The 12,122-nt window shown below is 30.7% G+C and overlaps 1 protein-coding gene across 1 annotated transcript; it reads right to left on the reverse strand.

The window, feature by feature from the left end:
• On the reverse strand, positions 1-10,199 carry LOC112697454 (pleiotropic drug resistance protein 1). The gene is made up of 22 exons (XM_025750637.3): positions 9,685-10,199; positions 9,236-9,356; positions 9,051-9,139; positions 8,856-8,940; positions 8,559-8,718; positions 7,131-7,207; positions 6,997-7,050; positions 6,819-6,909; positions 4,793-5,376; positions 4,396-4,712; positions 4,157-4,317; positions 3,979-4,082; positions 3,725-3,881; positions 3,543-3,647; positions 3,199-3,374; positions 2,784-3,116; positions 2,421-2,711; positions 2,122-2,339; positions 1,819-2,046; positions 1,578-1,749; positions 1,091-1,345; positions 1-530 (listed from the first exon to the last, which is right to left on the reverse strand). Exons 1-22 carry the CDS (start codon positions 9,993-9,995, stop codon positions 273-275), a joined length of 4,347 nt encoding a protein of 1,448 aa, XP_025606422.1. The 5' UTR covers positions 9,996-10,199; the 3' UTR covers positions 1-272.
• Between the last annotated feature and the right edge of the window lie 1,923 nt (positions 10,200-12,122).

Consider the following 12,122-nt stretch of genomic DNA (forward strand, 5'->3'; position numbering starts at 1 on the left):
TTTGATTGCAAAAGACTAAAATAAAAATATATCTTGTAATGTATATATATATTTTCTAATTCCATTGCTATTGTAAGTGTAACTATTTTTTCCCCCTTGGGTTTTAGTACAATTGAAAACCCACATGATTGCAAAGAAAAGAAAACCTAGGATATGGAATTGGAGCAATAAATTTTGTCAACCAATATACAATGCTATATAATGCTGGTGTGTTTGATTTTCTATAAATTGTTTTTAGAAACAATTAATTAAAGAGCACATATACAATTTGATCATCTTTTTTGGAAGTTGAATACTTTGATGCCAAATGCAAAAATGAGTGCAAATAAGAGTGAGAAAGCAGCCACCACAATTGCAACAACTCCAAGAAAGTCATGGTGAAATCCAAAGTAACTCTCCACAAAATCCTTAATCCTTTGACCATTTTCAAGTTTGTCCATGTTGTCTCCATATTGTGAAGTCACCAATCCATTCAGTGTCCATGCAACAGGGCATATCCAATAGCACCACTTCCACCATATGGGTATTCTCTGTCATTTTAACATTTTTTCAATTCACCATAAATTGTTAATTATACTATTTTTTAACAATTATTATTATTATTATTATTATTATTATTATTATTATAGGTTAGAATAACAAGTTATAGATTTTTGTTGACAATTATTTTTTTTAACCTAAAATTATTACAATTGTCACTAATTTTTTTGAACAAAATGGCTTAATTACTAATAATATAAAGACAAAATAAATAACTACTAAATTCTAAAAGTTATTTTTCTTGTAGTGAGATAAAAAATAAAAAAAAATAAATAGATTTTTTACTTTTAGTTCGAAAATAAATAAATTTTTAACTAACTGAAAATATAAAAACATTAATTATTTTTTAAAACGTAAGATAGGTAAATTTTTTCCTCCAAAATATATGAAGATAAATAAAACTTTTTTATGTTTTGTATTTTAAAAGTGGGAGAAATTTTTATATTTTCAATTAGTCAAAAAGATATATTTATTTTCGAGTTAAAAAGTCACCAATTTATTCGTATTTTCCTTGATTAAAAAGTGTACGTAACTTATTATGATAACTTACCGATAAGGGAATGATGAAGCCTGAGAAAAGGCTCCATATTGCATAGAATCCACCGGACAATATACCGGCAACATGTGGGTTGGGACTTATCGCCATTGTCATCATCCCATAAAAGGTGTAATATAAGAATGTGAAGTACATGAAGAATAGATACCACAAGAACTTTGATGCTGTCCAATCAAACCCCATCATTGCATACACTATAACCCCATAAACAAGTGCCTCAACCAAGATATGCGGAAGTTCAATAATAACCTGAAAACAAAAATTATACATCATCCAAATCATAACATATTTACCATGCTTCTGAAAATCGGACTGAATCAGCCAGTTCTATTCGGTTAACCAAGAACTAGCTACTAGACCAGTTCAAATTGAAGATAAAATTTGGTTCGAATTTTCATTGAACTCTAATTTGACCGATTCAATGACCGGTTCGGTTTTTAGAACCTTAATAACTAAGGATGGGGGTAGTATTAGTATATACCTGTGCAAGAGCATATGGCAAAGCTGAATACATTCCAGCAGCTCTTTCTCTGTAGAACACTGTTCTCTCAACTGCTATCATAGGTTGCACTGAGGCACCATTTTGCACCCCAATGAAAGTAACAGCAGCATACATTGATCCCATTGCATTGAAAAGATCTTGCTCCTTTCTCCTGTCATTTTCATGTGTAAGTACAATTCTGAAATATCAAGTTGCTAGTTTAGTGTTCCTTTTAACACACCTTTTGAAGCCAATGTCCCAAAAGATGACCCCAAACACTAGAGCTATAATTGCTGTGAATAGCAGTCTAACTGCTGTATAGGATGTGTTCCTCCAATATGATAAATGTTGTTTCCATAGGCATGCTTTGCATTGTGTTAGAAAGTTCTGTGAATACTGAGTATCAAAGTATAGATCTCTTGAACCTTGTACAGGTATACTAAGTTCTTGGATCAGTTGTTTATTTCTCCTGAACAATTCAAAGTATTAGTTAACGAAACAAACTAATGTTGTAAGATATAACGGTTCAAGATGTAAGTCTAACCGGTGTAGTTCTGAGCTTCTGTACACATTAGTGAAGTTGACATTAAGATTTGCTTCTGTTACTGCTGATGTAACTTCCAACATCCATGTTGCAGGGTTATAACCATCTTTGATCTTAGGAACTCCTTCAATACCCTCAAAGTATTGAATCAATTGTGAGCAATGGCGGCCTAATGGGCCGGCATATATTTGTTCCCCTCCCAATTTTAAGAGTAACAGCTGAAAACATGAACATTGAAGAACTTAGTACACAAAAAGTAGAACTATATTTGAGTTGTAATTGGGTAGAATTATTGTTACCTCATCAAAGGCATCAAATATGTCAATACTAGGCTGGTGAATGGTGCAAACCACGGTCCGGCCTGTGTCGACCGTGTTCCTCACAGTTCTCATTACAATTGCAGCTGCTCTGGCATCAAGGCCAGAGGTTGGTTCATCCATGAATATTATTGATGGGTTGGCTACAAGCTCAACTGCAATTGTTAGCCGTTTTCTTTGCTCGGTCGAAAGTCCTGTCTCCCCCGGCAATCCAACAAGTGCTTCTCTCAATGAGTTAAGCTCCACAAGCTCCATAACTTCCTCAATGAACATCTAAATATCATGCAGTTGAGTTCAGATTCTAAGCAGCCATACCTGTAATTTAGAAAACAGAGTTATTTTTACCTTTCTTGTTGAAGGATCAACTTCTTGGGGTAAACGAAGCCATGCTGAATACATCAAAGATTCATAGACTGTCACATAAGGTGAGTGGATATCAAATTGTTCGCAGTATCCGGATATTCGAGCAAACGTTTCTTGATTCTTAGGATAACCAGAGATTGTGATGCTTCCTTCTATATATCCACCGGTTTTCCTTCCGGCCAAAACATCCATCAGAGTAGTCTTGCCGGCTCCACTTACACCCATCAAAGCTGTTAGTACTCCTGGCCTAAAAGCGCCGCTAACACCCTTCAAAAGTTCTAGACGATCTTCGAAAATCCCTTGATTTTTCATTTCCTACAACCATCAATATAGCAATGATTTTAATTTTCATTAGGCCAAATGAGATATAATGTCATAAATTAATCTGTTTTGGTACCTGTGGCATGTCTACAGAATATCTTATCTCATCAAAAGTTAGGGAAAGAGGTTGAAAGGGAAGAACCATGCCCCTCCTTCCACTTCTGCCATTACTATTATTATTATTATTATAATCACCAACTCTTCCAGAAAGTGACCTGGATGAAATGCTTGCTTCTTCTATAACCTTAGCTTCTGTCTTGTCATCATAGTCACTATGTTATGCTTTGAACTTTGAATACCAAACTTACATGAAAGAAAAAAGAATGTTTGAAGGACTCATTTTACATCGTATCGGCCTGATATAAGATGCAAAGTGAGTGCATTTAAAGAGAAACTACAACTTGGACCTCAATGACTAACCGGTGGAGCTTTTTCGTGTCGATAATTGAACGACCTCTTCGCGAGTGGAAGCATTTCTCTCAAGCAATTTCTCTTGGGACAATCCTGCTTGATTCTTTCTCAGTGCTGCAAATATGGATTGTTTAGAAATCAAAGAAAATAGATCACAGAAAGAAAAAAAAGGAAATGAGGATGGTACTTACGACTGAGGTATTGCAAAGCCAAGGTGAAGAGAAAATTGAAGAGGAAAACATAACCAATCAAAGCTCCTATTCCTAACCAAAACCAATAGGATTCTGTGAATAGTCCACGAGATTTGAGTACCAGTACTCCCAGAGTTTCATTGGTACCAGGAAGAACCTACAACATTCAAAATAACAAAACAAAGAAAAGCACATTATATTATATTAACATTCTAAGAGTCTTTTCAATGTTAGAAGCAAAAGGGTATTGTTACCTTTCTCCAACTATGGCCAAGAAACTCATTAACAGCAATGGCATTCTGGGCATACATCAGTGGTGAGGACCAGTAGCCCCATAAGAACCATTTGTGCACATCCTCTGCCACAAAACAATAGATTTGAGTATATACATTATATTATTTTTGTTTTATAGGTTCATTAAGATTGTTGTACCTCTTGAAATGACAAATCCTCCCAAGACCAAAACTATGAGCAATGCAAATGAACCAACAGTGTTAGCAACTATAACATCCCTTCCAAGTCCTGCCATCAACCGAAACAGCGAAGACGCCATCTGATTGATGCAGAAGATTACCAAGAACTGTTTCAAAACCCTGCCAATAACATATTTCATTCTCAATCAGACTCCAAAACAATGAGCATATTTTGTAACTAATGTTGGTACCACTTGCCTTCCAAAATTTGGATCAAAACCAATAGAATAGTAACAAATTGCTTCCCAAAGGAAAACTTCAACAAGTGTAATTGGAATCTTGAGAATCCATGGAGGAATAGAATAGGCCCATGCAGGGTAGAAGAGAAGGTCCCTTTGCTTGTAGAACACAGGGAGTTTCATTATGGTCATGTTTAGTTCTGCAATTCCATTGAACATTGCCACTGTGATTGTGAAGAAAAGTGCACCCAAGTAAGTTCCTCCATCCAACACAGAATCTCGGTGCATCTTTGGTCTTAGAAATAGTGTTGTTGTCATGACTGCTAAATAAACTAACTGGAAACAAACAACAATACTTGCATAAGGATCAAAATAAAAAAGGGTCAATGCAAGTTTTGAATCATGTTTGAACTTACTTGTATGGCTTTGAAGATGTAGACAAAGGAATTTCGTTTCATAAGCAAGAATTCTCTGCTAGCACAAGCCTTGAGAAACTCTTTCTTGTTTACACCATACTTTTTTGTGGTCAATGCACTTGGATGGCTCTTTGACTTGTCAAAAGGAATGGCCAATTCATCTCCAAGCTTTTGACCAATGTGGAATAATTGGAAGCCTTCAGCAAAATCCTTGACAGTTACAAAGTTGTATGGTTCATCCTTGAGAGCCCAATATTGCCATTGATCTTTTCTTGATGTCACCTCTTGTAAGAAATCAGCAACTCCTTTTCTTTGAGGACACTTGAATCCCATTGATTCAAAGAACTCAAGCACATTTTGTCTTGGCCCTTGATACACAATTTGTCCATCCGTTAGAAGTATTATATCATCAAACAATTCATAAGTTTCTGGTGCTGGCTGTAACAAAGACACAAGTGCTGTTCCGTTCAGAATATGAATCGATTCCCGAATCGAATTCATTATCTGAAAAGTTGTCGAACTATCCAAACCAGTTGATATTTCATCCATGAACAACACTTTTATAGGTCCAACAAGCATTTCTCCTTCAATATCCATAAGATAAAAATTTAATTATTATCAATAAAAATTATTGTAGGCAATGTTTCAAATTATATAATTTGACTAAATCGCCGTACTAGTCCTGTATTCACAACTTTCACCATTTTAATCTTTCATATTCAAAATTCACTATATTGATCTAACTCTAGGTAGGTTGAATCAATAAATATAATGTTAAACTAGCTCTGACTTGCCATCCTAGACATATGATTAAATAACGTCTTTTCGTTTTAGTTCTTAGATAAGGCAAAAACGAGGTCGTTTTGGAGAATGAAGAGAGATTTAATAATTATGCACATCATATAAACTCTTCTTCCTCTCCTCGTTTTTGCATACCAAAACGGAACAACGTTGTGATTGTGGATCATATAGACTCTTTTCTATTTCGAATCAGCAAGGATCAATGATAGGGGATTGTGGATTTTGGGATGAGCTTGAGTGGATATGGAACTTCCAGTGACGAAGAGAGTTGTTCCAATGGGAGCTAGAACTTGTCCACCAACTTCATGAGCGGCTAAGACCGGTGAAGTTGTTAGATGGGAAAGATGATAATATGGTGTGGAAGTTTGATAGTAAAGGGGTTTTTTCTACCAAGTCTGTTGTGTAGGTCCTACAAGCGGAGACTCTGTCGAATGAGATAACGAGCTACAGTTTTACTAGTTCAGTCTGGAAATGAGTGGTACCGCCGAGAATTGAACTGTTTGGGTAGTTTGTGCTTATTGGTAGAGTGAATACTAAGGAGAGGTTGAGTAGACTAGGCGTTATTAGACCCAGTGATAATCTCTGTGTACTATGTAAGAAGGAGATAGAGTCGGTGGAGCATTTATTTCTTCAATGTGAATTAAAATGGCAGGTGTGGTGCAGTTGGCTGAGGTCTTTTGAAGAAGTTTGGCCTATTTCTGGAACCATAAAGGAACTGTTTGAGAGGTGGACCGGTAGACATAAGCGGAAATAAGATCAGAAGAAATGGTTGTTGGGGTTCTTTGCAGTTATTTGGAACATTTGGGTGGAACGCAATGCTAGCATTTTCAATAATCAGGAAACAGGTGTTGAGTTCGTAATAAGGAAGACGATTCTGAGTTACAACGAATGGATCGAGAGTGATCCTTTGGATGGTTGATGGCATTGCCGGAAGTTACAAGGATTTATGTCTTCTATGTAGTACTTTGTTGTTTATTTCGTTTGCTCTACATTAGTGTGTTGAGCTTATTTTGATTCAAAAAAAAAACTATATTGTTTAGCCATGTGTCCAGCATGACAAGTTAAAGTCAATTCAGCACTTAATTCGTTGATTCAGTATTAAAAAAAGTTTAGAAATTAATATCGTGTCGAAAATTAAATTTCAGGATTCAGTACAGATAATTTTAAATTTAAAAAATTAAAATAGTGAAAATTTAGTCTATAATTTTTTTTTAATAAGAATTACCTGTAGTGACTCTCTTTTTCTGACCTCCTGAAATTCCTCTTATCATTCCATCTCCTACCATAATGTCAGCACAAACTTCAAGCCCTAAGATCTGCACCATTAGAATCATAAAAAACATAGAATCATTACATTCCCTTAATTTATTGAATAATGTGGTTGGATTATGATGATGTTATACCTTAAGAATGTAGTCAGTGACCACACTAGTTTGTTGTCCTTCTAGTGCTGCTGCCTGCAAAGCTTTGATCAAATCACATGTAATGAAATAATAATGCATCTTTCACACAATATTAGAGTGTTATTATTTCTCACCTTCATATAAGCATCAACGTCAGTGTCTGGTTTAATTTTGGCTTCCTTCTCCCTTCTCAAAAGTTCAATCAGCATCTCTATAAATCAGAGAAACCCAAAAATTTTAGGATTATGCTATACTAAAATAGTCACCAAAATATTAAGTATAAAATATATGTTGGAATATAAATATACATTGAAATAAATTAAATTATACATATATTTATACACAAATACATTAATAATTGATTTTAGTAATTAATTTTAATGTACGAATATTATTTTTGAAATTTTATTAATAGATATAGGAATTTAACGTGCTTCTATTCTACTACCAAGCCAACATCGTATTGATGCTTAAAAAAGGGAGTGTGCTGATTCCTAGAATATTTTTTGTATTTTAAAAATATTTATATAAATTTAATTTTGATGTAATAACAGTATAAAAAATTTTAGAATTTAAAACTTAGTCTAACAAATTTTATATTTTTATCCAATTAAATTACATGTTAGATGATTTTCTAAACCGTAAATTTAAATATTAGTTATTTTTTATATTCATAATTTACCAGGAGATGTCTACATAAAATTATTATATAAAAATTAACTTTATTTTAAAGTAAAAATCTTCTATTGGAATATATTTTCAATGTCATAGCGTTTCACTTTATATTAGAAAAGTATAAAAAAAAAACCTTGAAAGTTTTAACAGTGAAAGCTAAGTAACCAACCATAATTAGTCTTTGAATCTAGTCTCATATAGCATTTTTCTTTCTTAACCATAATTTTGTCGTCCAACCCTTAAACTTAGTTAATAGGATTTTTGTTTGTTTGTTATTGCTTTCTCTAGATCAAATTACTCCAAAGTGAGGTAAATGACAAAATTAAAAAATAAAAAAAATTATAGTTTAATCATTATTGAATTAAAATAGTAAAATTTATATATAATAAAAATTTACAAATTCAATAATAACTAACTCTTTATTTTATTATTTTATAATTTTCTAAAAAAAATCATTATTATTTAAATAGACGATTAATTATCTTTTGAGCATAATCAAACTTGCTCTCCAATGGATTTTCTTTCTAAAAGTACAACCCAATCTCTTGCATTAGAAATAATATAAGAAAAATTATTGAAGGTTAGCAGCTTTTAGTATTTTTTATTAATTTTTGACTAATATAAATATTAAATTGTCTTTTAACACATATTTTGAAAAATATAAGTGCAAATTGTATTGATTTATGTGTATAAATTCTGATAAATTTAAATACAAATTATATGTTTTTTGTATATAAAACTTTTGTAAATATAAGTATAAATTATTGCTAACTAAATACTGACAAAAAAATAATAATATTTACCAATCATGTAGCATTACTCATAATATAATAATAAGAAAATAGAAAAGCTTAAGAAGTTAGAATAGTTGAGTAAAGGTAACATACCATAGTTGTGTCCAACCCCTTGGCATCTAGCAGAGAAAGCAAGGGTTTCTCTAACAGTCATTTCACCAATGTGGTTATCATGTTGCCCAATATACGCTGAACTTCTCTGTGCCACAAACTCTTCTACCCCATGCCCATTGTATGTTACTCTCCCTGATTTCTGATTTTTTCATCATCATAACTAACCCAATTATTATCCCTTTTTTTATTAACCTTGTGTAATAATTTAATTACTAAAATTTAAAAGGAACTATATGGCCTACAATTTATGAAGCAAAATTTGATTGATTTGCTTACTTTTAAATCTTTACCAAGTTTTCCAGCTAAGGCTAATAGCAATGTGGTCTTCCCTGAGCTTGGGGGTCCCAACAACAGAGTCATTCTACAAAACAAACCTCATCATTATACCAGCAACAAAATAATAAATAAATAAAGTTTTATATTAATAGAAAGAGAACAAAAGAAAATAATAATAATAAAATAATCATTCACCTTCTGGGCCTTATGATTCCACTAACATTCTGAAGGATGTGTAAAGGCTTCTTTGGACTTGGAATAATGTGGAGATAATTGAAGAACCCCTTTATCAAAATATAAAATTAAATAAAATGTGACCATTTAATTATTTATTTTTTCTATGGTATTTTGAAGATGAATTAATTAATTAATTGAATTACCTCTAAAACATTCACATAGAAGTTGAATAGTGTAGGCAATGCTCTTCTTCCAACATAAACTTGTGCTTCCACATTTATGTGCTCGAACCTCACTTCAATTGTTGGAATATCAAGTCCAACTCTGTTTTACATTTAGTTCAACAAATTGAAGTAAATATAATATATATTGGTCACCTAATATTTTTTTATCTATTTTTCTTTGTGTAAATATATAAAAAAAAAAGAAAAATAACAAGACAAGTAATAATTAAGGAGACACATGTTTTTAATGTTTTTCCATCATATATATTTCTTTGATCTCTATTAAAAATTTAAAATACAGTCACCAAACATAGCCGGCAAAATAATAGTTAACATAAAAATAATGGTGAGTGGAGTGGTCGGAATCCAACAAGACTTATGCATCAAAGTGTTGTAATGTGGTGTGAAAAGACTAATATACCCCTCACCTTTCCATCCTTTCTCTTAGTTTCAACAAGAACTTCTCATTATCTTCTTCAGCAATCTTGACAAGCCTCTCAAGAAGAATCTTCCTCTCCGTTAATCCCATGTGCTTGATGTCAACCTCCGAATTGTTTATCATGCTTCTCCGAATGCGCAAATACGTCGGAAGCCTCTCAATTGCCGCCCATTTGAGAGCTTCTTCGTCGTCTTCGCGCCGTTCGGACGAAGAGAAAACATCCATGCTATTGTTCCTCCATGTGTTGGAGCTATTACTCCTTGAAATTCCATTGTTATTGTTGTTGTTGATAATCTCCATTGATATGATGATGGTATCTCATAGAAAATTGTTGTTCTTTTTGTGTGACTTAAGTTAGTGAGATCAAATTTTGATGAGCATCACTTTTTGTTGCTCTGAGTTTGCATGACAAGACTATTGTTCTTTTTTTTTTCACTCTTTTATTATATATAGAAAAGGAGAATGTTATTAATTTCCCTTATTATCCTTTGCCTAACTCTATCTAATGGACAAAAAAACCTTAGTCACATATAACATGATCTTTTTTATATCTAATAATGGCGCTTTTTAATTAAATGTTTTTTAAGGAAAAATATTGATAAAACTATTTTTTCATAAATCTTATTTTTAAACATTTTCCTATAAACAGTCAACGCCTAATTTTTAATCTTATGAAAATTTATTCACGATCGTATAATTAATAATGGACATATATAACTATTAGACAATAAATTACAAAAAAAATATTAATAAAAATATTAGATTTGATATTAAAATAAAAAATATAAATAATGAACAAAAATATAAAATTTAAAATTAAATAAAAAATGAAAAAAAACTTTTGATAAATAATGATTTAAATATTAACATGACAATAAATTGAATCAAATAAAATATATTTAAATTAATTAAATTAAATAACTAATATAATAAATTAATTATAATTTATTTGACTCAATAAAATAAATAAATAAATAAATAATATCTTATAAATATGGTATGTAAAAATTATAATATTTTAAAAAATTATTAATCAAAATACATCAGATAAAATAAAATAATTCAAATTAAAAAAATTAATTTATTTATTTTAATCAAATAAAATATTAAATAATTTGTATTTATTTGAATAAAATGAAATAAATAAATAATTATAACACTTTTATAAATTATTAATTAAAATATATAAAATAAAAAATTAACACAAAATAAAATAAAATAAATTTATTTATTTCAGTCAAATCATATAATTAATATAGTTAAATAAAATATTAAATAATTTAATATTTATTTTAATCAAATCAAATTAAATAATTAATTAATTAATTAATATAGTTAAATAAATCAAATAAAATAAATTAAGAAATACCTTCAAGAAGTTACCACATCAATTTAGCTATTAACTTAAGCAATTAGATTTTAATAATATATAACAATAAAGTTAGGCAGCCAATCAATTTTCAAACCAAGTCCAATTAAGTCCACTTGTTATATATACGATTATTGTCATTATTGTTATTTTTTTCTTCTTTTATTTTTTTTCAACGTCATTGTCTTCTTCTTTTATTTATTTTTTTTCTTATTCTTTCTCCTCTTCATCCTCGTTCATTATTATCATCCTCGTTATTATTGTCTTCTTCTTTCTCTATATATGTTTATAAAATTAGAGTATGCACATAAATTTTAATTTTAATGTACAATATAAAAATTTTTAAAATATCACATGTTTAAAATATTGATATCCAATCAACAAAATACGTACAAGACAGAAATTTTAGTACACATCAATAAAAATTTAGCGCACCACAGAAATTTTAGTAGAAATTTTTGAAGAAATAAATAATGAGACCAAACTAATAAAATATGTCTAATACAGATATTTTGGTGGACAGCATAGAAAATTTTTTCACACATCACAAAATTTTTTGAAAAACCGCATGTCTAAAACATTGAATCACACAACCAATAAAATACACAAAAATTCATAGGGTATATGCAAAAATTTTTGTGCTATAAAATTTTTTTTTATACTATATTGATAAGTTTAATTTGTATTATGTATACAAATTTGGGCAGTGCTACGGTGCTTAAGAGAATTTTTTTCTGCCGGTGCTGAAAATGTGTGGCAAAGAGAAGGAAAGGACGCGTGGCACTGATGTCTCCCAAGTGCCGACAATTTTTGCGTTAAAGTTGATAGTGATGTATGCTGAAAATTTGGTTAGGAGATAATAATCTTGTGTTAATGATGTCAATTATGTTATTGGGCCTATTTTTGTGGATCCAATAAATATTTGATCTCATTCTTTTTGTTATGTTATGGAACAAAAATAAAATAAATATGATATATATCACAGTGACAATTTTTGTTTGATGTTTTGGGCCTTTAAATATGTTTTTGGACATGAACCCAAAATTAAATCATGAAAA

The sequence above is a fragment of the Arachis hypogaea genome, chromosome 16 (genome assembly GCF_003086295.3).
Source record: "Arachis hypogaea cultivar Tifrunner chromosome 16, arahy.Tifrunner.gnm2.J5K5, whole genome shotgun sequence".
NCBI classification, from domain to species: domain Eukaryota; kingdom Viridiplantae; phylum Streptophyta; class Magnoliopsida; order Fabales; family Fabaceae; genus Arachis; species Arachis hypogaea.

What these genes read in the sequence shown, in the direction of transcription:
- LOC112697454 (XM_025750637.3), bottom strand. Translation starts at nt 9,995, where the DNA reads ATGGAGATTATCAACAACAACAATAACAATGGAATTTCAAGGAGTAAT. An exon ending in TCTATGTGAATGTTTTAGAG is followed by an intron (nt 9,140 to 9,235) that starts GTAATTCAATTA and finishes ATTTTGATAAAG; the next exon opens with GGGTTCTTCAATTATCTCCA. An exon ending in GACACGAAAAAGCTCCACCG is followed by an intron (nt 3,375 to 3,542) that starts GTTAGTCATTGA and finishes ATGACAAGACAG; the next exon opens with AAGCTAAGGTTATAGAAGAA.